This window comes from Entelurus aequoreus, linkage group LG16 (assembly GCF_033978785.1).
Source record: "Entelurus aequoreus isolate RoL-2023_Sb linkage group LG16, RoL_Eaeq_v1.1, whole genome shotgun sequence".
Lineage (NCBI taxonomy): Eukaryota > Metazoa > Chordata > Actinopteri > Syngnathiformes > Syngnathidae > Entelurus > Entelurus aequoreus.
The window spans coordinates 30,050,706-30,076,206 of NC_084746.1; the positions used below are offsets into that span (position 1 = coordinate 30,050,706).

At 40.7% G+C, this 25,501-nt stretch overlaps 1 protein-coding gene and 1 long non-coding RNA gene across 3 annotated transcripts in view; one reads left to right on the forward strand and one right to left on the reverse strand.

Annotated features, from left to right (window-relative positions):
- Positions 1-24,043, forward strand: LOC133630825 (uncharacterized). Its single transcript, XR_009821349.1, has 3 exons — positions 1-201; positions 9,654-9,827; positions 23,736-24,043. It is a non-coding gene; the product is annotated as an uncharacterized LOC133630825 (long non-coding RNA).
- Positions 20,423-25,501, reverse strand: part of cdc20 (cell division cycle 20 homolog) — a 20,245-nt gene continuing 15,166 nt past the window's right edge. For both annotated transcript variants that reach the window (XM_062022593.1, XM_062022594.1), the window contains exons 10-11: positions 24,068-24,185; positions 20,423-20,840 (exon numbers count right to left, since the gene is read on the reverse strand). In XM_062022593.1, coding sequence (XP_061878577.1) covers positions 20,671-20,840; positions 24,068-24,185 — 288 coding nt within the window. In that variant the 3' untranslated portion in view covers positions 20,423-20,670. The remainder of the gene's footprint in view (positions 20,841-24,067; positions 24,186-25,501) is intronic.

A 25,501-nucleotide genomic window follows, 5' to 3' on the forward strand; every position in this document is an offset into this window, starting at 1 on the left:
AGGGGCCGTTTTCTTTTGCTTCGTTTTCGTGGAGCCTCGTGTGCGTTCAAGAGCGCGCTGCTGCAACATGTGTGGACAATATTGGAGACAGATGCACTTGTTCCCACACTAAAAGTGTACAGCGAAGGAGAAAACTTTTTGATGTTGCTTTTATTTTGTCAATACGGCGTCCATCAGCTGCTGTGACTGAGAGTTAATGAGGTGAGGAAACATGCAGCAGGCAATGTCACAACTTGTTTTTAAAGTTTTTTACTTTGTTTACTGGGATGCTCACTCGTTCTTTATTTATTTTTCTAACTGTATCAGTGTTCAAATAACATCAATACTATCTCATCAAATTGAACGCAGGCTGTGAAGATTGTGTATTTGATGTGCGAGGTATCACTCCTGTTTATTTTTGTTGGCCAAACTGTTGCACTGAACCACTTCATGTTGTTAGAGAAGTTCAAAGCTTGTTTATTAGACTTTATTGCCATTAGCCAAACAGCTTTGTGTTTTATTTGTATATCAAAATGTAAACTTTTTTTTTTTTTTACATTACTAGTGGGGTTTTTTCATATCACAAAGGTATTACTTGAAAAAACATTTATATGACATAGCGTTTTGTTAATGTTTTATTGTTTTGTGTACAGTGATGTCGAGGCCCCATTGGGGCTACTTTGGGGCCACAAGCGCGTTTACATTGAAGGCATATAAAAATCACATTTTACTTGCGAAAAATCTGATTGAAAAAAATCAGATTTGGGCCAATTTGGCCTGCAGTGTAAAAGTGTGTTGATGTTTCATAATGGTGCCACCTGCTGGATTTTAAAAAAGTCATTACATTTGACCTGCAAATAAAATTAATAGCAGGCATATGTTTATTTTAAGGAAATGCAGGCCCCGGCCCTAACCAATCTGGCGCCCTAGGCAAGATTTTAGGTGGCGCCCCCCCCACATCGGCAGTGAAGTGTATATACTCACAAGAAACCGAATAGCTTTGTCTTTGACCTTTTTTTTTACTTAAAGAAAGCAAATTAACAATCAGAATAGTTAACAAGATTTTAAAAAATATGGATGAATAAATGAATACAAAAAATAAAAAATGAATATATGAAATACAATGTTTTTTACATACATAAACACAAAATAAAACGTGTCAACAAGACTTGTTGACACGTTTTATTGCAAGTTGCATAAAATAAATTAAAAATATGATATAAATAAGGCACTGCACAAAACAAGATATCAAACCAGTATGACTTTAACAACTATATTACAAAAAAAGGGGATCTACAGAGTTCTCTATCTGTGCTTTTTAATATTGCATTAACTAGAATGACTTACAAATTACTGTACACCAGGGAGTACTGTAATTACCTAACGCTACATTATTATTTTCCATAACAATTTAGCCTCCTCCACAATATTAACCCGACGTTAAAACAGAACTAGCTATTTATTGATTAGCAATTGCCGAATCATGTAGCATTAGCTTAATACTAAAAAGCCAGGTTACTATCACATTCTGTAACAGACAAATAATTTCATGTAGGCTAACGTTACCTACCTGCTACCTCTGTCTTTTTCTCGTTTCTCCTCCTCTTCTTTTATCTTTTATCTTCCCTGGGCACCTGACAGTTTTGGCCGTTTTGACATCTTGTGTTGATTTTTTTATGTGGTGACGTCCAAAAAGAGTCATGATATGGGAAGGGAGGGGGCGCACCGTGCGGGGGAGCGTAATGTTGTAACAAATAATATTTATATTAAATAGGTTTTATTTTGCATTTTAATTAACGTGGGATTATTTTATGTATTTAGAAATAATAGTACCAACTTTTTTTCTTTTTTTTTCCCTCCAACATTTGTGGCACTGGCGTGGCGCCCCCTGATGGACGGCGCCCTTAGCATTTGCCTATACGGCCTATGCCACGGGCCGGCCCTGAGGAAATGAATATGAAAGGCACAACTCTGATCAATGACTCAAATAGTTTAAAAATGGACATTTACATTATTTGGCGCTACAAGATTCAAATAATCCCAAACTTTTTCTGAAGTTGACAGAGGTGAACAAAGTATACTGTAGGAAGTGACGTACGTCACTTCCGCCTACCTATCCCCTAGCAACCGGGAATTCGTTGAAAACAAACCAGCTCACAGCGAACACAGCATTGACAGAAAAAGCATTTAACGAGCGTTGTGGCTTGGAAGTCGGCGTTAAATCCTTCATTCACGCATTTTACTTATTCGCATATCGTGTGAAAAAACTAAAATGTATTATTTGCGTCAGACTCGTCTCAGTGAACTTTAAAGCTTCTCAGGCTTAGCTTAGCTTGCTAGTTAGCTTAGCCTGCGCGCTACTAAGAAAGAGACGCGGAAGTTATCAACAACAAGATCAAGTGTTAGTGTATAAAATATTGAGAGATTTGAGGGCTACATGTATTGTTTAACTACAACAAAGGAGAGTTTAAACAGAGAAGGGGGAGGTGGCAAAATAACCTAATAAGGAAAGTAATACCAAGATTAGGGGTAAATAATACTGGAATGTCCGGCAAAAAACCCCAAAAGAAATCAGACTGACCCCTAGTAGCCCGGTCCTTGTAAGTTGTAGCCTTATGAAGGCGCAGTACAGCAGGCGAATAATGTACAAAATATATGTCTTTGTATTGAAAAGTTTTGCAGACAGCATTTTGCAACTGTCTTGAAAAGTTGATTAAATGGCAACATGAAAATTATAGGGTTTATTGGTTTTTAAAAACCCAACTGTTAAGTGCAAATTTAAACGAAACCGGTTTTCGAAAATAGCTAGCTAGGCTATAGACTATATAGTATATACCGCATGTTATTTTTGTACAACAACAACTTCAGCTGTCGAACGTTATAAGGTACAAATTCAACAAGTACAACGTTAGCACGGACGGTATAGCCAAGTTGTGGTTAAGAAGGTGGATTTTTGTTCCTTATATTTACCAGAAACGAAGTGATCCAAACACACGACCCGGGACTTTGGGGGACTCCAGTGAGAACCGTCCTTGTTTTCCCGGTGTAAAGCTGCGGGCCATTTGTCTCGTCTCTGTGGGCTTTTATCACGCTTTGGCAGAACAAAATACAACCTTTGTTTTCCCTGTTTCCAGTTGTGGTTAGCACAACCAAAAACAACACAGTTTTTCGGCATTTTGGAGGCAGAATGACGGGTTTAACCAGCGTAGGTCGACAGGTTAAAGAGCAGAGGTGGGACCAAGTCATTGCTTTGCAAGTCACAAGTAAGTCTCAAGTCTTTGCCCTCAAGTCTCGAGTCAAGTCCCGAGTCAAGACAGGCAAGTCCCGAGTCAAGTCCAAAGTCAAGACTGGAAAGTCTCAAGTCAAGTCACAAGTCCTGCATTTTGAGTTTCGAGTCCTTTCAAGTCCTTTTAACCACAGACTAATATTTTTACACAGATTGTGTATGCTTTTAAACCGCTGTATTTATTTATTAAAACAAGTGCATTTGAAATAGCAGGAAAAAAAATAGTACTGACATTGCAATTCATAATAGCACTATTAACCAGTCATTTTAATAGTTTAAACAATTTTAAACATTTAACTCATTCCTTTACAGAATAAACACATTTGCAAAAACAAGTGCAACTGTACTTATTTGTACAAAAGTGTTAACATTGTATTTCCATGGCATATTGCATTGTAACTAGTTCCACAGCAGTTTCTATTCTGTTCTTACCTTATCTCATTGATCTCATCTCATACTGTATGTGTGTTTATGTGTGCATACACATGAAAAACATAACAAATACATGAACATAACAATGAACAGAGTTGTACTTTTTAGATGTCAGGGCCCTATGCAATATGTACACATATTCTTAATATAGTATACATTTTAACTGACCTTTATTTGACTATGTTTGTCTTTTTGTAGGTGGCTAAAATATGCTGTGCTGCTGACCGCCGTCTAACGTTATGTTACTGTGTGTGATACATTGACTAACGTAACATTACATGTAGGTACCTCATGCAACCCGGCTTAAAAAAATCACTTGACAAAAAGTATGAATAAGGTGGCAAACTGCAGTGGACGCAACATATTCCTGTGTTTGAAATGACGTTATAACCACAGACATCTTGTAAGTAGACGCAGTATTGGTTGCTGTGACGCGAGCAAATTGCATCTTGAAGTGGTGATGAGGAGCCGGCGAGCAGCCTAAACTGACAGTTGACAGGTAGAAAACAAAGATGTCGGGCTGGTGTTCAGCGTTTTCCTGCTCAAATGAGCGGACTGTTGAAAATAGGGAATCGGGGGATTACTTTTCACAAGTAAGATTTAACATTAATGTACTATTGGTTGTATTTTATGAAAATAACATTACCACAGAGTTGAGAAGGAGCAAAGATCTTCAATATTTGTATGTGAAAATCACAAATACATCTTCTGGGGGAGGATGACGCCCCTACAGGGGTTTGGTTTACAAACTTTCAGCCCCACCTAAAACAAAATTCACAAGCCGCCACTGATTATGATGCATTCTCATTTTAGGCAAAATATAAGACAATACTTTCTTAACAGTATAATTGTAAACAGGAATAAGTCTTCAAGTAACAATATTCAAATACTAACATTGTTGGGTAAAACAGAATTTGGTTTTATTCTGAATCCAGTGAAACAGATTGGTGGTTTTAGCTGATATAAAGACTTTCAGGTGTTTATATATGTTTAAGTATTTGGCAGACGCTTTTATCCAAAGCGACATACATAAAAAATACATATATAACAATCATTGTAAACATTATCATTTAAGGTAAGAATGTAATACAAAATATCAATACAAAGTGTCAAGACAGAATAAACTCTCTGCTGCTGCAGCAACAGAGATACGGTCTATAAGATATATAGATATCTAATGTATTCATACATTGTTTATGTAGGATATACGCATGTATATATAACGTAATCATATTGTTTCTTCAACTTAAAAATAGCTGACCGTTTTTTTCCCCCTTCTCTGGGTTTATATTCCCAGTTTTGATCTCGGACGTCTGGTCACTTATAGCATATAAGAATATTATATTACTGTTAAGCAAACTATGAATAATAAAACATGTGTCCGTTATCATAGCTACACGTATGACAAAAAAGCGCGTGAAAATGAGTGGTATTCAGTGAGGTAAGATGAATTAAATGCGCTGACAGTTCATTGCTCCTGCCAAATGAATTGCACTGAGTGGAGCGGATCACCACTCCAAGATGGCGGCCCCGCGTCTCGTCTGCGCCAGTAGGCAGTAGCGCTCGATGCTGCGTACCCTTATAAGATGTCTATGGTTATTACGTTAGCAGTGAGTTTACAGCCTCACTGATTTAACTACACAGCAAATAAAAGTCATGTTACTTAGCCAATAAACGTTAGCTTACATTCAAAACTTACCCTTCTTTGTGCAACTTCAAATGTCGAACGAAGTTGGAAGTTGTTGCGTCTTCGTCTGTAATATTCGAACTGCGTGATTTGCATACGGCAATTCGTTTTTTGTAGACCAAGTCGTAGTTTTTATACCCGAACGAAACCAACTTTGGTATAAATCTTTCTCACTGGCGCGTTGTTTGACAACTCTTGTTCATTTGTTGTCCTGCAATTTGATTGGCTGGATGCTGTGTGATGAAAACAATGTAGATCTAATTTGATTGGCTGTTGTACTGAGAGCACACACACTGACACGCAGCACACACGCTGATAGACAGACACGTACAAAATGAAAGCTACGGAGCGCTCCCAAATAACTTTTTAAGCTTTAGGTTTTGGGGAAAGTAGCAAGTCATGTCAAGTCAAAAGGCTCAAGTCCAAGTGAAGTCACAAGTCATTGATGTTAAAGTCTAAGTCGAGTTGCAAGTCTCTTTACATTTTGTCAAGTCGAGTCTAAAGTCATCAAATTCATGACTCGAGTCTGACTCGAGTCCAAGTCATGCGACTCGAGTCCACACCTCTGTTAAAGAGTAATGGCAACGGTTTGTTTTCAACGCCAGTCTGGTTGCTATGGCTCGAAGAACCCGTATGTAGCTCGGTTGCCCGGATGTCGGCCCTCACCTATTCAATTAATAATTATTAAAAAAATAAAAAAGGCTGGAACTGAATTCTAAAAACATTTGTTTGTATTGATGTCAAAATGAATGCACAGCAGCTGAACTTTTAATTTCTACGGAGCCCCCAAATTTTTATTTTATCACTTTTTATTTCAACAGACTCTTGCGCCGTACCTGCTGTCAAAACTGTAAAGATCGACTGCACACAGTTTCTGTCTTCACAATAAAAGCCTTGCTTCATCCTGCATACGCTAACAAAATAAGAGTCTCAGAAAGCTAGCGTGCACAAGCGGAGTTTGCCGCAAATGTACTTCTTGTAAAGTGTATTTTAAAAAAAGTATGGAAGTTGGACAAATAAGAGGCCAAAAAACAACCGAAAGGAGGACTTTTTTTCTCCTCCATTTGAAAATGTGGAGAAAAACCCCCCCACCCCCGACGAAGGGGGTGGGGGCGGGGGGCGTGGTTATTTTGATTGATTGATTGATTGATTGAGACTTTTATTAGTAGGTTGCACAGTGAAGTACATATTCCGTACAATTGACCACTAAATGGTAACACCCGAATAAGTTTTTCAACTTGTTTAAGTCGGGGTCCACTTAAATTGATTCATGATACAGATATATACTATCATATATACTATCATCATAATACAGTCATCACACAAGATAATCACATTGAATTATTTACATTATTTACAATCAGGAGTGTGGAGGGGTGGGGGGTATGGACATCAAGTAGTGGACATAGAGAGAGAGAGAGAGAGAGAGAGAGAGAGAGAGAGAGAGAGAGAGAGATCAGAAGGCATAAGAAAAAGAATCTGCATTTGATTGTTTACATTTGATTATTAGCAATCCGGGGAGGGTGTTAGTTTAGGGTTGTAGCTGCCTGGAGGTGAACTTTTATAGCGGTTTTGAAGGAAGATAGAGATGCCCTTTCTTTTATACCTGTTGGGAGCGCATTCCACATTGATGTGGCATAGAAAGAGAATGAGTTAAGACCTTTGTTAGTTCGGAATCTGGGTTTAACGTGGTTAGTGGAGCACCCCCTGGTGTTGTGGTTATGGCGGTCATTTACGTTAAGGAAGTAGTTTGACATGTACTTCGGTATCAGGGAGGTGTAGCGGATTTTATAGACTAGGCTCAGTGCAAGTTGTTTAACTCTGTCCTCCACCTTGAGCCAGCCCACTTTAGAGAAGTGGGTAGGAGTGAGGTGGGATCTGGGGTGGAGGTCTAGAAGTAACCTGACTAGCTTGTTCTGAGATGTTTGGAGTTTAGATTTGAGGGTTTTGGAGGTGCTAGGGTACCAGGAGGTGCATGCGTAATCGAAAAAGGGTTGAACGAGAGTTCCCGCCAGAATCCTCAAGGTGCTTTTGTTGACCAGAGAGGAAATTCTGTAGAGAAATCTCGTTCGTTGGTTAACCTTTTTGATTACCTTGGTTGCCATACAGCTAGAATTCACCAACTCGAGTATTTCATATATATTTCATATGTATATATGTATGTATGTATGAAATACTTGACTTTCAGTGAATTCTAGCTATATATATTTTTATTTTATTTTATTTACATAGAAAAAAAACAACAACTTGAATTTCAGTGTTCCAGTGGCTATCCATTAGATCAGTGGTCCCCAACCTTTTTGTAGCTGCGGACCGGTCAACGCTTGATAATTTGTCCCGCGGCCCGGCGAGGGGGGGAGGTGGGGGAGGAGGGGTGATTTTTTTTTTTCATGAAAAAAGTAAAATAATAAACGTGAATCCACTGTGTACTCATATGGACCTTTATCAGCACATTGCGCCAACAACATAACATGAGTATAACATCAACGTCTCTGGTAACTTCCTCTCCGCCCATTACATAAATAAAAAAAATCACGTGGAAAAATATATAAATGACAAGAATTAGCAATTCCACACTACTTTCATTATGAATGTTATTTTTCAACAGCTGAAATAAAGTTGTCAGTTTGAACCGTCAGATAAGCCTCCTGCATGTTTGTGTGCCCGAGTCGACTCACAAGCTCCTCCTCTCCCTCACCTCCGTCTGCCCAAACGCGCTCTGATTTTCGTTGCTATGGTAACGTTTACATGCCTTCAAAATAAGATGCAGATACAACATTAAAAACAAATATAAAGTGCATGAGATTTTTAACTCACCGTAACGCTAAATCAATGGGAGCCCTGAGCTTGTTTCTCTGCAACGAGACGGTCCCAACTGGGGGTAATGGGAGACAACTGGGGGTAATGGGAGACAACTGGGGGTAATGGGAGACAAAGACACCCGAAGTGTGCTTATATGTCCAGTCTGCTACGTTGTTTTGTTTTGGTGGCTGTCACTGCAGAAAATCCCGCTTCACACAGATAGGATGTTGGAAATAGCAACAGTGTTTTCAGTGCTGTGGTGGCGATCTCGGGGTATTCTGCCATGACTTTAATCCAGAAAACAGGCAGAGTTTTTGTCTGAAACACACTTTTAAGGCTGCCGTCATTTGCGATCTCCAGCATTTGATCTTACAGACATGCTGGGTTCATCTGATTTGTTGACAAATGGGTCGCGGATCCATTCCTTGGTAGTTCGTGGGTCTTTTGAAGTTGGGAAGTGGCGCTCAAACTCTTTTAAAAGCACAGACAGGTGATCGTGCAGCAGCTTGGTGAATGAAGGCGCAGGCTCAGTCTCACGCCAATGTTTGAAACATGTCCAGGTTTTTGGGTTGGTGCACTAATTGTAAGTGTATCTTGTGTTATTTATGTTGATTTAATTAAAAAAAAAAAAAAAAAAATTAATAAAAAATTCTTCTGCGGCCCGGTACCAATCGAGCCCGGTGGTTGGGGACCACTGCCCTAGATGTTATGACGTCTTTGGGCAGGCAAGCTGTTTATTTTGTGGGAAAGCGGACGTGTCCCCACTCAGTCTCAGGTCCGCATTGAGCTGGAGGGGGCGTGGCCTCCAGCTCCGGCTGAATACCGGGAGTTTGTCGGAAGAAAATTTCTGCCGGGAGGTTGTCGGGAGAGGCGCTAAATATCGGGATTCTCCCGCTAAAAACGGGAGGGTTGGCAAGTATGCTGCGTGTGCGTGCATCTGCGTGTGTGTGTGTGCGTGCATGTGCGCGTGTGTGTGCGTGCACGTGTGCGTGCGTGTTGAGAGTAGTTTGATGCAGAGATGTCTTTTTTTCATGTTGTGTAGTCGTTTTCATGAGAGTAGATTTTGAGATGAAAGATTTTGCTCTGCTGTTGTTATTTTGTAGAGGAAAATGAAAAGTTAAAAGTCAATGCTTTATCAGTTATATTTGGTGATGGTAATTATGCATTTCTATTTGTGTTTACACTAAAGGAGTGTCAGTTCTGATCTGATTAGCTATTGATAAAAATATGATAAAAATAATATATATTTTTACAGATTAAAGTTCCAGCACAATGCTTTATTTTTCTACTTCTTTCATGTTTTGAATAGAGAAATGTAATGCTTAAAAAAAGAGTAATGTTTAAAAAGGTGCAATGTTTAAAAAGTATTGTTTAAAAGTGTATGTTTTTGGAAAATTGCATTACAGACTGGACTTGAATGAGTGAACATCGTGTCCGTGTTTCTGTTCAATATTCCCCCCTCTACAGGGCTGTAACATTTTGGAGGCACCGCTGGGATCGGGTGAGACGAGGTTCGACTTCTGCCAGCGACAGACGTCCCCAGCTCTCATTCAGTCCCGTTCAACTTACCCAGGGAGGCAGCATCCAGTGACTGAAACGGAGACGGTTGGAGTGTCTACAACACAGCACAAGCAATCTGAGGTGAACTTAAAGCACCAGGAGCGCCATTGCCAAGGTTTAGCACACAAACTACCACTGCAACAGTCTAAAAGAACTGTGTGTCTCTCTTGCTATTGCTGGAGATGCTCTTAAACATGTGGAAGGAAAAAATAGAGCATCGTTAATTACAATGATAAGTAACCACCTGCAGAGAGAGGAGTTAGAGCAACTTGAGGATATGGGAATGGCAGAGCTCCTCCCCTTCAAAGACGAAGTAGACAAGATCTGTAATAAGGTAGTACCAAAGGAAGAGCCAAAAGGACCTCAAACCGCCTATCTCCTGGCACAAAGAATTTAAAATAGCTGGACAAATTGGAGAACCAGGACAAAAGGACCGCCTCACATTTTCCAGCTTAGCCCGACAGATTGAGCATGGCCTTCTCAAAGGTTTCCCAGAGACTGAAATTGTTGATGCTGTCATAAGAGCCATTGTTCCAGGAATGCAGTTACGCAGCTACTTAGAGGGGAAAAGTGACCTCACGTTACCGACTTTGAGAAGAATACTTCACTGTCATTACCAAGAAAAGAGTGCCACAGAATTATATAAGCAGCTGTCATCTGAAGTCCAAGGCACAAAAGAGACTTCTCAAAACTTCCTCATCCGTGCTCTCGATCTAAGACAGAAGATTCTGTTTGCCTCACAGGAGGCGGAGTCAGGCTTAAGGTACGACCCAGTGCTAGTGCAGAACATGTTCCTTCACTCAGTTATGACTGGCTTGCAGAATGATAATATCAAACGGGATCTCCAGCCATATCTAGAGCAAGCTCGTGTTCCTGATGAACTCCTGTTTGAGAAACTGAATACTGCATGTGCCTACGAAAGTGAGAGGCAAGACAAGAAAAAAATGACAACACCACAGCGACCTGTAGCTGTTCACTCTGCTCAGTCTGACCACAGTCCAGCTGAAAAGAAGGAGAAAACAAGCCAGTCAAGTCACAATAAGAATCAAACTGATATTCTCACAGAACTGCAGGAGATGAAAGCTAACATGTTCCTCTTAAAATATCTTAAAGCTGAAGTGGCTTCCATTAAAGAGTCTATGCAGCAGCCCTCTTACTTCCCCAGACAGCACCCAGATCCATCAGCTGCACCAGATTGCCCTCCACATCAGTCAGCACCAGTTCACTATCACCCACCACAGAGACACTGGGCCACTCCTGCCCCCGCAGCACAACACTGCTATCTTTAAGTCAACCAAAGGTTTGGCAATCAATATGCTCCGCCCACACCTGCACCACAGCGTAGAGCAAGATGTTATGCTTGCCAGCAGACAAACACTGAAGACTGCATTCACTGCTTCAAGTGTGGCAGTAGTGAACACTTCGCAGCTGGTTGCAGAATGGGAAGATCAGGTCCATTCAGAGGGAGTGGTTTAAACGGGCAAGGGTCACCCCAGCGGGGCAGGGAGTGACCGTCTCATCAATCGTGTCCCGAGTTTGTGCAAAGTGTGGTGTACATGGAAGAAATGTGAGGCTGAGACAATGTGCAACATGTAAAGGTGTGTTATACTGTTCAAAAACATGTCAACATGAACATAGGGAAGACCACAGGAATGAATGTACAACAGCCTCATGCAATACAGTCCGAACTCCACCACAAAAGAGAAAACAGGTCAAAGTCGCTCCACTCGTTGGAAGGAGATATTTAATTGACTGCCATATTCAAGGTCAGCAGGTTAGAGCTCTGTGGGACTCTGGCTCACAAGTGACTGTAGTGAGTGAACAATGGAAAACAGAGCACTTACCACATGTAACATTAAGGGACATTTCTGAACTTCTTGAAGCTGATGAAACTTTAAACCTCATTGCAGCTAATGGGGGAGACATGCCATACACAGGATGGATAGAGGTGACATTTAAATTAGCTACAGAAGGAGTCCCTACAGCAGAGGTCATTGTTCCCACCCTGATCATTAAAGGTAACAGTCTTTCTCAACCTATCATTGGCTCAAATGTGATTGGACTGATAGTTGCTACTGAACTGCAGCACGATAATGCCACCAATAAACAGCAGCTAATCAAAACTGTCCAAGCAGCTTTTCCTGGCTTTGGGATGGATCAGGCTGAAGTTTTTTTAGAGCAAATTACTGCTGAGCAGCAACCTCATGAGCATGTAGTTAAGACGACCAGAGAGCGAGTGCACATCCCCAGACACACCTCTGTAAAAGTAGAGTGTCAAGTTTTGACTGCACCTTTACAAGAGGAGACAACACTGATCTTTGAGCCTAGTGTTAATCCACAATGGCCAGAGGGCCTTGAGTTTACTGACACTGTTGTGATGTTGAGGAAGGCTGCAAAACCATTCATACTTGTCGACGTGCAAAACCCAACAGATCATGACATCGTGTTCACTGGCAGAACTGTTATTGGGACGGTACAGCAAGTTCAAGCAGTTTATCCAGCGACAATCTTTGAACGGCCCTGCACCACCCCTCCAGTAACAGTGAGTAATGTGGGAGTAAGGAATGAAGAAGGTTCTGGTGGTGAATGGGATCCCCCAGTCAACTTGGATCATCTCAGCTCACCTGAAAAAGAAATAGTGAAACAAATGTTAAAAGAAGAGTCAGGCTCCTTCTCAAACTCTGATGACGACATCGGCTGTATTGAGAATCTGCAGCTCACCATCTCACTGAAAGACACAGAGCCAGTGGCCAAGACCTACCTCTCTGTACCAAAACCACTGTATCAGGAAATGAAAAGCTACCTACATGATCTCATCACACAAGGTTGGGTGCGCAAATCAAACTCCCCCTACGCGTCCCCAGTTGTGTGTGTCCGAAAAATTAGGATGGGAGCTTACGACTGTGTATAGACTTCCGTGAGTTAAATCGTAAGACTGTACCAGACCGTCAGCCCATCCCCAGGGTGCAGGACATCATGGATGGCCTGGGTGGCAACTCCTGGTTTTCACTCTTAGACCAGGGGGAAGCCTACCACCAGGGGTTCATGTCAGAAGAGAGTCGCCCCCTCACTGCTTTTGTGACCCCCTGGGGTTTATATGAATGGATTCGAATCCCTTTTGGTCTAATGAATGCACCGGCTGTCTTCCAGAGGTGCATGGAAGAATGTCTTGAGGGGGTTCGAGATGACATTTGTGTACCATATCTTGACGATGTCCTTGTGTTCAGTCAGTCATTTGAAAACCATGTTGAAAATGTCAGAACTGTGCTGAGGCGACTGAGAGAGAACGGTATAAAGTTGAAGCCGTCCAAATGTGAGATGTTTCGACGAGAGGTTCGCTATCTTGGGCGGGTCATTTCAGCAGAGGGTAGCAAAATGGACCCTGCTGACACCATAGCTGTCAGAGCCCTAAAAAACAAGCCACCAACCAATGTGGGAGATTTAAGAGCTATAATGGGTCTCCTGAGTTATTACCGTCAGTATATTCGGGATTTTTCTCAAATCGCTGCCCCTCTCTACGACCTCATGAGAACCCCTGCTGATGTACAAAAGACTGACGAACGTGCTAAAAGAACAAGACAGCTTAAAAGAAAACACAATGGCGCGCCATCCAACCAGCCCATTGTATGGACAAAAAAACATCAACACTTACTTGAGGAACTGTTGGACCACTTAGTTGAACCACCAATCCTTGCCTTTCCTGACTTTAACAAACCTTTTGTTTTACACACAGACGCTTCCAACCTGGGCCTGGGTGCAGTTTTGTATCAGGAACAGGAAGAAAAACTGCGTGTAATAGCATATGCGTCCAGAGCCCTGACCACATCGAGAAGAACTACCATTTTCATTCTGGAAAACTAGAGTTCCTCGCCCTTAAGTGGGCTGTGTGTGAAAAATTCAGGGACTATTTGATCAGCTCATCATGCACTGTGTACACGGACAATAATCCGCTCACATATGTCTTGTCTACAGCTAAACTAAATGCAACTGGATGCAGGTGGGTTGCTGAATTAGCGGATTTTCATCTCACCATTCGATACAGGCCAGGAAAAGAAAACGTTGATGCCGACACACTCTCGAGGATGCCATTGGATATTGAGACAATGTTTAAAGACTGTACTAAGGAAATGTCCTCTCGTTCGGTACAAGCAGTCGTACAGTCAATTGAGGACCCAAATCCTAACACAGTGTGGTCCATGGCTCTGTCTGCTCAGTGTAAAGACATCAACAAGCCAGAACATCAGCCTCTCTCGCTAGCGAAGATTTGTCATGCTCAGAAGGAAGATAAAAATATCGGCCCAGTGATGGAGTGTCGTCAGTTAAATAAGAGACCTGAAAACAAACAGTTAAAATCATTCAGTGCGCAGAGTAAAAGACTGATGAGTGAATGGGAAAAACTTACCTTGGATGATGGCGGCATCCTGCGTCGAAAAACAGCTACACGAACACAGCTCGTTTTGCCAGAAAAGTACAAAGCAACTGTTCTGAAGGAGCTGCATGATGATATGGGGCACCAAGGGATTGACCGAACCACCTCGCTGATAAGAGAACGCTTCTTTTGGCCCTATATGCAACAGGACATTCAACACTATGTGGCTCGAAGCTGTTCATGTTTGAAAAAGAAGAAGCCCAGCCGAGAGATTAAGGCACCCATAACCAACATTGTCACAACTCAGCCCTTTGAGTTAGTTCTTCATTGATTTTCTACATGTTGGCCAGAGTGCAGGCGGGTATGAGTACATTTTGGTAATTATTGACCATTACTCAAGATTTGCCCAAGCGTACGCTACAACCAACAAGTCAGCAAAAACAGTGGCAGATAAACTTTTCAATGATTATGCACTGAAATTTGGATTCCCTCAACGTATCCATCATGATCAAGGTGGTGAATTTCAAAACCAGCTCATAGCACAGCTGAAAAAGACTTTTGGAGTGTTAGGTTCGCGAACAACGCCCTACCACCCTGAAGGAAATGGACAAGTCGAACGTTTTAATCGTACATTCATACAGATGCTGAGAACACTGACAGAAAAAGAGAAATCAAGCTGGAAAGACTCATTGAATAAGTTGGTTTTTGCATATAACTGGTTTTTCGCCCTTTTATCTTCTTTTTGGGAGGACGCCAAGACTACCTGTCGACATACTCTTCCGCCTGACACCAGCAACAGGTACACCTGACCACAGAGAGTACATGCGGAAGTGGCGAAAAGGGATGCAGGAAGCCTACGAAATTACAAAGAACAATGCAAGAAAGTCAGCTGAAAGAGGAAAAAGAAACCATGATCGAAAAGTGAGGAGCTCAGAGTTGGAACCAGGAGACTGTGTTCTTGTCAGGAACTTGACCCCAAGAGGAGGAACTGGCAAGCTACGCAGCCATTGGGAGGAAATTATCCACAAGGTTGTTCGTAGGGTGAATAAGGATGCTCCAGTTTACGAAGTTGTACCGGAACAAGGAAAAGGGAGAGAAAACAGGATATTACACCGCAATCTCTTGCTCCCGTGCGATCACCTGCCCTTGGAAGTTCCCCTAAAAGTTGCTAGACCGCAGAGAAAAAAACCGACAAATGAGGGGACGATCAATACTCAGCAAGAGGATGACAGTGATGAGGACTCAGAGGATGACTGGTTTTATTACCTCCTTCCACAGCCTCCTCAAGATGCACAGCCACAGACATGTAATGAAGAGGAGCATACTGGCCAGTCGGTAGGCACTGAACCTACAAGAACACATGACAAACAAGGAGAGGAACCGGAAAGACTACTACAGCCGGAGGAGGATCACAGCAGGATTGATTTGCTGAATAGCGATGAGGCACCTGAGAGACTTGGAATTCTTGGAAATGACCCTGTGCTGCCACTTCTGTCACTCCCTGCACATGAAAGCCACAGTGACAACAGACAAGCACAAGAGCGCTCAAGGAGGGAACGACGACCACCAAAGTTATTCACCTGTGATGAGTTTGGTAATCCAGCCTGCTACAATATGGATGTCCCAGCCGGATCCATGTACCCGATGCAACATTACGGAGCCTATCAACCAGGGACCCGGTGGCCAGATTATATTCAGGCCCCCACCTACCAACCTGTACTTCTGTACGGGTAACCACTCACATGGACTCTTGTGAAACTGAACACATCACACCCATATACATACACATACATTCATGGACTCTTTGACACGCACATTCATACTCACATGGACTTTTGCGAAAGCAGAGTGCTCACAAACAAACACACATCCCACTACACTCATGGACTTTTGCGAAAGCAGAGTGCTCCCAAACATACACACATCCCACTACACTCATGGACTGTTGCCAAAGCGGAGTGCTCACAAACATACACACATCCCACTACACTCATGGACGGTTGCCAAAGCGGAGTGCACACAAACACACACATCCTGCTACACTCATGGACTTTTGCGAAAGCAGTGTTAATACACACGCACACTCGTCCTGGACTGTTGAAACAGCTGCGATTTAGAATAGACGTTACCGGTTAAGCACAAGGACTTTGGGTGGGCCGATTGTCTATGCACGAACTGTTGAGAATCTAAATTGTATACTATGTGACTGCCTTACTCGATGAATGTCGAGGACGACATCTATATTGAGGGGGAGTGTGTAGTAGTTATAAAATTGCTGTAAATGTGAACATGCAGACAGTAAACAGGAAGGAAGAAAAACAAAGCTTTAATTCATTATAGTATCTGGTAAAAGTAAGAAAAAAAGGGAGAAAGAACATCATAATACGGAGCCCCTAAAGGGACATGGGAATTTTTTTTTTTTTAGACATGTATCTCGTGGCCACGAGAAAGTATCTCGTGGCCACGAGAAAGTATCTCGTGGCCACGAGAAACTTTCTCGTGGCCACGAGAAACTTTTTATAAAAAAAAAAAAAAAAAAAAAAAAAAAAAAAATTTTTTTTTTTTTTTTTTTTTTTAATAAAAAGTTTCTCGTGGCCACGAGAAACTTTCTCGTGGCCACGAGAAACTTTCTCGTGCGCACGAGAAACTTTCTCGTGGCCACGAGAAACTTTCTCGTGGCCACGAGAAACTTTCTCGTGGCCACGAGAAAGCATTGGATGCGTGCTGATGGTTTAGTGTGTGTTAAAATGGCAGTTTAGGAGTTAATATGGCTGTATTTCCAGATAGGACTTTCCCCCATGTGTGTTGTGGCAAAATGTGAATGCTTGATTAGTAGGTGTGAGACAAACACTTTATCTTCCTGGTTATTGTAACGCTACGTGTTTGACATTATTTAAGACTTTATCATGCCCGGGAAAGGACAGTTTTCCTCTTCTGTGGCTGTGGGGGGTGGGCGTGGCTTGCGGACCTGCAGCGAAGCGGAGTGTGTCAGTTAGTCCCATGTTGATGTGATCAAACTTCTTTCTTGCTTGGAAGATACACACACAATTGTAACTGTTATTTCTTCCTGCACATAATAAATATGTACAACGTGTTTGGATGTATTCATTTATGTAAAATTGTCATTAAATGTAATATTGCCTGACAAAAAGTGATACGACGTACGTAATATTTTGATATTTACACATCGCATATTTACACACGCGCATCTGACTAGAATACCCTTATGTGCATTACATATATCAACATCAACTACCTACTGTACTGTTTACTTGTTGAAATACCCTTTTTAGAACAAATATCTACCCACATAATTTATATGTGTATATATATATATATATATATATATATATATATATATATATATATATATATATATATATATATATATATATATATATATATATATATATATATATATATGCGCGTGTGTAAATATGCGATGTGTAAATATCAAAATATTACGTACGTCGTATCACTTTTTGTCAGGCAATATTACATTTAATGACAATTTTACATAAATGAATACATCCAAACACGTTGTACATATTTATTATTTGCAGGAAGAAATAACAGTTACAATTGTGTGTGTATCTTCCAAGCAAGAAAGAAGTTTGATCACATCAACATGGGACTAACTGACACACTCCGCTTCACTGCAGGTCCGCAAGCCACGCCCACCCCCCACAGCCACAGAAGAGGAAAACTGTCCTTTCCCGGGCATGATAAAGTCTTAAATAATGTCAAACACGTAGCGTTACAATAACCAGGAAGATAAAGTGTTTGTCTCACACCTACTAATCAAGCATTCACATTTTGCCACAACACACATGGGGGAAAGTCCTATCTGGAAATACAGCCATATTAACTCCTAAACTGCCATTTTAACACACACTAAACCATCAGCACGCATCCAATGCTTTCTCGTGGCCACGAGAAAGTTTCTCGTGGCCACGAGAAAGTTTCTCGTGGCCACGAGAAAGTTTCTCGTGCGCACGAGAAAGTTTCTCGTGGCCACGAGAAAGTTTCTCGTGGCCACGAGAAACTTTTTATTAAAAAAAAAAAAAAAAAAAAAAAATAATTTTTTTTTTTTTTTTTTTTTTTTTTTATAAAAAGTTTCTCGTGGCCACGAGAAAGTTTCTCGTGGCCACGAGATACTTTCTCGTGGCCACGAGATACTTTCTCGTGGCCACGAGATACATGTCTAAAAAAAAAAAAATTCCCATGTCCCTTTAGGGGCTCCGTATCATAACTAATTACTTTACAAAGTTTAAAAAAGGGTATGAAGACAAACAAAGCTGTAATAAGGTGATCTGCCATCTATTACTGTTGCCTGGTGCAGAAGAGTCTAAAAAGACCAATGAAAAAATAGTAATCTGTGTCAAAAACATTCTGTTTATTTGGAAAATACTTCCTGGTTTTATGCTTAGTTGTTTTAGTCACCGATCGGGTTTCAACTACTTTTGCCTGGGGAGACACGTTCTTTCATTCAGCCATTAGACTGGACTTGAATGAGTGAACATCGTGTCCGTGTTTCTGTTCAATATTCCCCCCTCTACAGGTAAAGAAATGTGGTTATTCAACACTTTGCAATGTATTTTTGCTCTCTGTCTGTAAGGTATATACCTACATGCTTAAAGCTGCCTGCGTGTGGATAACCACGTGTGACTGCGTGCGTGTGCGCGTGCGTGCATGCGTGCGTGTGCGCGTGCATGTTGAGTAGTTTGATGCAGAGATGTATTTTTTTTATGTCGTGTAGTCGTTTTCATGAGTAGATTTTGAGATGAAAGATTTTGCTCTGCTGTTGTTATTTTGTAGAGGAAAATGAAAAGTTAAAAGTCAATGCTTTATCAGTTATATTTGGTGATGATAATTATGCATTTCTATTTGTGTTTACACTAAAGGAGTGTCAGTTCTGATCTGATTAGCTATTGATAAAAATAATATATATTTTTACAGATTAAAGTTCCAGCACAATGCTTTATTTTTCTACTTCTTTCATGTTTTGAATAGAGAAATGTAATGCTTAAAAAAAGAGTAATGTTTAAAAAGGTGCAATGTTTAAAAGTGTATGTTTTTGGAAAATTGCATTACAGACTGGACTTGAATGAGTGAACATCGTGTCTGTGTTTCTGTTCAATATTCCCCCCTCTACAGGGGTGTAACATGGGCGAATGATATTAGATTAGGAAAGATGATCACATCTGAAGGGGTTGCACTACCTGAGGGCAACAAATACCTGGGAGTAACGAGCTTGGTCAGATACAGCTCATTTCCTACTGAGGAGTCATCTGAGCAGCAAGAATACAATCCAGGCTCTACCACTATTCAGATAGCCGGTGGCATAATGCCCTGCTAACTGAAGGAGACACAAGCCACTGCTATCAAGACAAAGCTCCTTACAATCAGTGTTGGGACTAACTGTTACGCCGTTATTTTCAGTGGTAACTTGTAGTCTGAGTTATTTTTTATATTCAGTAACTCAGTTACCGATACTACCTGATGGATTACTTTACGTTATTTTTTATATAGTATCGGCTAGAAACCCAACACTGCTTACAATGCATGCTGGGTTCAGCATCCTGAAGCTAAACACAAAGTGAGCAGATGGCGGCCAAAGACTAGTGAGCACCACAGGCACTATGTAGGAAGAAAGATGCCTCCAAGATAAAGGTAAAAACTACATGCCAAGTGGATACATCAGGCAACAGAAGCCCAGTAAGGAGGAGGAGCCAGATGGTCTGTATACAAGACAAGCCCCATGCATGGCATGTACCACAAACACATTAAAGTGTCTGACATCAGGAGAAGATACCAGCTCGGAGACACCAACCATGGCATTACAAGAAAAGGTTCTATACACAAGATCAATAGCAGCCAGTCTTCTATATCATAAGACCTCCAGTGCAGGCTGGGCAAATACGCCCCAGAAACCAGTGAGGCACATCACAGCAGGGGGGTAAAATGCTAACCAAGGAATACATCGCACACTATAACCAGGTAGCAAACTCTGTATAACAGAACATCTGTATGAAATATTGTCTGGCGGTCCCAGCGTCAAGATGGCAGACATCACCGACCTCATTGTTTTGTATAACAAGGGCTATGCTAATGTGGCTGAGAACAAGACCAACATCCTGTGGGATCTTTGAATACATGATGGTAGTGTTTTAAAATGGAAAGAGTATGGAGAGATGGACATTGTTTCGTTTGGCAGTCACCATGGAGGCTTTGACAAAGTTGGAAGGCTGGGCATACATTTTTTTGTGTCATATACAGTACACTTGTATACAAAAACAAAATCAAATTTGTCCAATAGATTTATTGTTAAGTTGATTGCAAAACTATGGCAAATATGATATACAGTGTATGGATAACACACCAAAATTAATAAACTCAAACTGCTGCTTGGAAGTAAGCAAATCCAGTTGAACACCAGAATAAAATTTGAATATGACCCAATCACGGGTATTAAAAAGCTGCCATTGCTAAAACACTGGCTAGAAAACTTTATTTCACATTTAAGTGTCCATTGCTGACATGGAGTGACATGGTTCATCTGATGGACTGGCACAAGGCGGTCCTCAGAGATCGAGCTTCCTTGGGCTTCTTGCTGGGGTCCTCTTCGAAGCTCCGCCATAGGCGGATCGTCTCATCCGCTGCCACGCTAGCAATGGTGGAACAGTCTGGGCTCATGGCCAGATTAAGAATTCGGTCTTCGTGTCCTGAAAAGACAAGTGCATGGATAAAACCCTTACATCGGGGATGTCAAACTAATTTTAGCTCTGGGGCCACATGGAGGAAGATCTATTCGGACTGATTAAAATCATGGCTTGATTAAAAATAACGACTACCGTATTTTTCGGACTATAAGTCGATCCGGAGTATACGTCGCACCGGCCGAAAATGCACAATAAAGAAGGAAAAAAACATACGTCTCACTGGAGTATAAGTCGTATGTTTGGGGGAAATTTATTTGATAAAACCCAACACCAAGAATAGACATTTGAAAGGCAATTTAAAATAAAGAATAGTGAACAGGCTGAATAAGTGTATATTATATGACGCATAAATAACCAACTGAGAACGTGCCTGCTATGTTAACGTAACATATTATGGCAGCGTTTCTCAAAGTGTGGGGCGCGCCCCACTGGTGGGGAATAGAGACATGACAGGTGGGGCGCGAGGAACGGAAGGAAATTTCACTTTACTTTTTTTTTTTTTAAATTATATTCTTAGATTTTTTTTTTACTATGCTTTCATTTTCTATACACACTGTAAATCACTTTGTGATTCTGTCTGTGAAATCCGCTATATAAATAAATGTAAATTACTTATTTTTCCTGTAGGCTTTAAATTTCTAGGTAGGAGCGAAAGTTTGACAGACATAGCAACAGTAACTAATGGGGGCGGGGCTAAGCGGAAGCTTTGTGAATGGCGACTTGGCGAGGATTTGCTGTTTTGCAAATACATAAAAAATAGAGCCACTGCTGATGAGCTGTTCGAGATAATAGAGTTTCCTCAAAGAACACAACCTTAAATGGGAAAACTGTGTGGGCTTTTGCTCTGATGGCGCACAGGCCATGGCAGGGTAAAGAAACAGGCTGCAGGCTCTAATAAAGAGGGTTGCGCCAAATGCGCATTGGACACACTGTCATTCACCGGGAAGCACTCGCGTCAAGGCAGCTCAGCCCAGAACTCAATGAGGTTTTAACAGTGGCAGTATCAAGCCTGCAACCCCGATTTGAAAAGCTGTGCAGTGCAAAACAGGCTCATTGCAGCCACTAATGCTGGAGTACTATAAAACTCATGTTCACTTTCCCTGTCTTGCCAAAATGCATAGCTCCTCTTTTTTTTGCAAAGATTGCAAAGTGTCACTTTTATTTTATTTATTATTGAACTTGATGCAAGTTATTTGATTTATTATTGAACTTGATGCAAGTTATAACACTTTTATTTGATTTATTATTGAACTTGATGCAAGTTATAACAATTGTTTTGATTTATTATTGAACTTGATGCAAGTTATTTGATTTGTTATTGAACTTGATGCAAGTTATTTGATTTGTTATTGAACTTGATGCAAGTTATACCACAGCTGCACAGTTATTTTATTTATTATTGAACTTGATGTTATTTTATGTTATTAAGTTTGAATGTATACAACTTGATGTTAAATAAATTTGAAAATGTTAAGCTTGGCATTAGCGTTCTGATGGGGCGATGGGGGCAGGTGGGGCTTGAAAACTCCCTTGTCCAAAGTGGGGGATGACAAAAAAAGTTTGAGAACCACTGTATTATGGTAAGAGTCATTCAAATAACTAACATAGAACATGCTATACGTTTACCAAACAATCTGTCACTCCCGATCGCTAAATCCCATGAAATCTTCCTCCCCGGTGTTGCCTCTGCTATGTCCTTTCTGCTGCTCGATCGCCGTTCTCTGCTGCATATTTCACTACGTCCAGCTTGTAATCTGCAGTATATAATTTCCTTTTCGGTGCCATTTTAGTTCAGCGTCTCAGTTTTTATAAGTTACAGCTAATGTTCATGTGATCCATTTTAATAACTACAGTAGTAGCGTATAGCATATAGCAGTTAGCATACCATGACCCTCCCCAACCGAATTCTTATTGGTTGACGTGTGAGTGACGATTGCTGCCATTTGCTTCGTCTCTTACGCGAATGAGATAAATAATATTTGATATTTTACGGTAATGTGTTAATAATCTCACACATAAGTCGCTCCGGAGTATATGTCGCACCCACGGCCAAACTGACAAAAACTGCGACTTATAATCCGAAAAATACGGTACTTCAAAATTGTTATGTCTTACTAAAATAGAAGCAAATTCTGAAAATGTACACATTACAAATAATCCTCTTGGCAAAACAGTTGAAAATTTAGAGGGAAAAAAAATTGGTGACGTTTGAAAACATTAAGAACTTATGCCATTAAACTTTAAGCACTTCCTGTTTAGCATTCTCATGTTAAATGATAAATGGGTTATACTTGTACAGCGCTTTTATACCTTCAAGGTACTCAAAGCGCTTTGACAGTATTTCCACATACACACATTCACACACTGATGGCGGGAGCTGCCATGCAAGGCGCTAACCAGCAGCCATCAGGAGCAAGGGTGAAGTGTCTTGCCCAAGGACACAACGAACGTGACTAGGATGGTAGAAGGTGGGGATTGAACCCCAGTAACCAGCAACCCTCCGATTGCTGGCACGGCCACTCTACCAACTTCGCCACGCCGTCCCCAGTCGCCGTTGACAGTTTAATAAAGACGTTTGGAAAAGCAATCAAGTGTTTCCTCAAACCGCCACATTGGTGACATTCGCAACTGCCACGACACATTCATCTATCATTAAAAAATTTAAATAAAAAAATTGTCAAAATGACACCATAATAGCCAAGTTAAAAAGGTAACATAACCAAACTATTAACCAATGTGAATGTGGTGGATTGAAGCATAAAATAGAACGAACAAACTGCACGTAACTAAAACGATTGTCATGTTTGACTTAAGTCTCTGCATCTTACCGTTTTATTTAATCTGTTGGATGGATATTTACAAAATGAAAAAAAGAGGTATTGTGCTTTCTGCTTCCAGCCAAAACATGAGCAGCTGGCAGCCAATCCAGAGGACACATCTTTAAACAATGTGATGCAGCTGAGATAGGCTCCAGCACCCCCTGCCACCCCAAAAAGGGACAAGAGGTAGAAAATGGATGGATGGATGTGGGTTACACTGGTATTGCACCATCCAGTGGACACATTTATAACAGCAGTTTAAAAAAAAAACATTTGCAGCTTATTTTTATACTAAACTTATTTTGCCGGGCCCTTAAACCTGTTTGTGGGCCCGTATGTTTGACACCCTTGGGTTACATGATCAAAAGGCATCTATTTTATGACTTTCTGAAAAATAAAACAATTATATACCTCTGAGGTCTGCCACTTTTGTCAGGGATGGGTACTTCCAGATCATCACACTATTGTCTGCGTAACCATGTGCAGACACCAGCTCCTTGTAGTTAGGAGCAAACAAAAGGGCGGTGACCTGAAAAGACAAAAAGTTCAAAACTTTACATTAGAAAGTGTTGAGGAACGACAGGAGGAGCAAGTCTGCACATTCTATGCATACACACCCTCTAAAAGGCTATGAATACCACCCACTTGTTAAAGGGGAACTGCACTTTGCCTACAATTCAGTTACACAAGACAACAGGTCTTTTTAATGCATTGTATCTCAAATGTAAATAAAACTTACATTGGCACCAATGGGAGCCATGAGGTCTTTGAGTCTATTCTGACCATAAACCCAAATAACCACCCAAAAATCGCCAACAATACTGTTTACATGCCGTGACCTGAATATTAACCAAGTATTGAAAATATCATAAGCGCTAACATTAAGGACCTACATTTAGCGGCGCATTGATCAGAGGCAACTTTGCTTATGCTGCTGTATTGATGTTTAAAAAAAAAAAATGTAGCACTGCATTCAAATAAACACCATGAATAGGATACCAATCATTAAATAGTAATAAAAATGAAATCAATAAAGCGCAAACTTAAAACCTCTGTTTTGAATATATTACAATAAAAATGTATTGTAAAATGTATGCACATAACACATTGAGATGACTATATATATTTATATCTAGAGATGGATCCATCGATCTATATAGAGATATATTGTATCTATCTTTACCTCTCATACATACACATTTTTTAAAAATAGTCTGCAACAAAAAACTTAATCTTAAAATAGTCTGCAACAAAAAACTTAATCTTATCGATAAAATCGATGTATCACCCAGGCCTACAACAAAGGAAAGACTGTTTGCACCAACCATTTTTATTATCCCTTCACAAGGATCATGAGTCATTCAGTTCATCTGGGGCCGTACATATCAAGCTTCTTAGAATTACTCCTAAGAAGTCTGCTAAGAGTTGACTTAAGAGTAAATACATTCTTTGCTGAAAGCTGCACTTAAAAGTTAGTTATCAAGCGTCTTACTCACACTTTTAGCGAAGTGTAGGACTGAATCTTAAGTGTCACACTCAGAGCTGAATTACGACATTACTATGTGCCGTAAACGGAATTTTAGGTGACGTCATTTCTGTGTCCATAGAAATGACCAATCACGGAAGGGAATCCGTTGTCTAAGAATAAAGAAATATCTTGGAAATATTTAAGTGGACAATGGGAGTGTATATTTTGACAAACTACAAAATAATACAAAACAAACTAGTCCCCGCCGGCACTCACGCTACCGCTCCCTCTCTTCTATCGCCCACACACTCACTGACGTCACTCACCTCACGGCCACACACATACGCTACTGTCATAACATTTTCTTTCCAATTCAT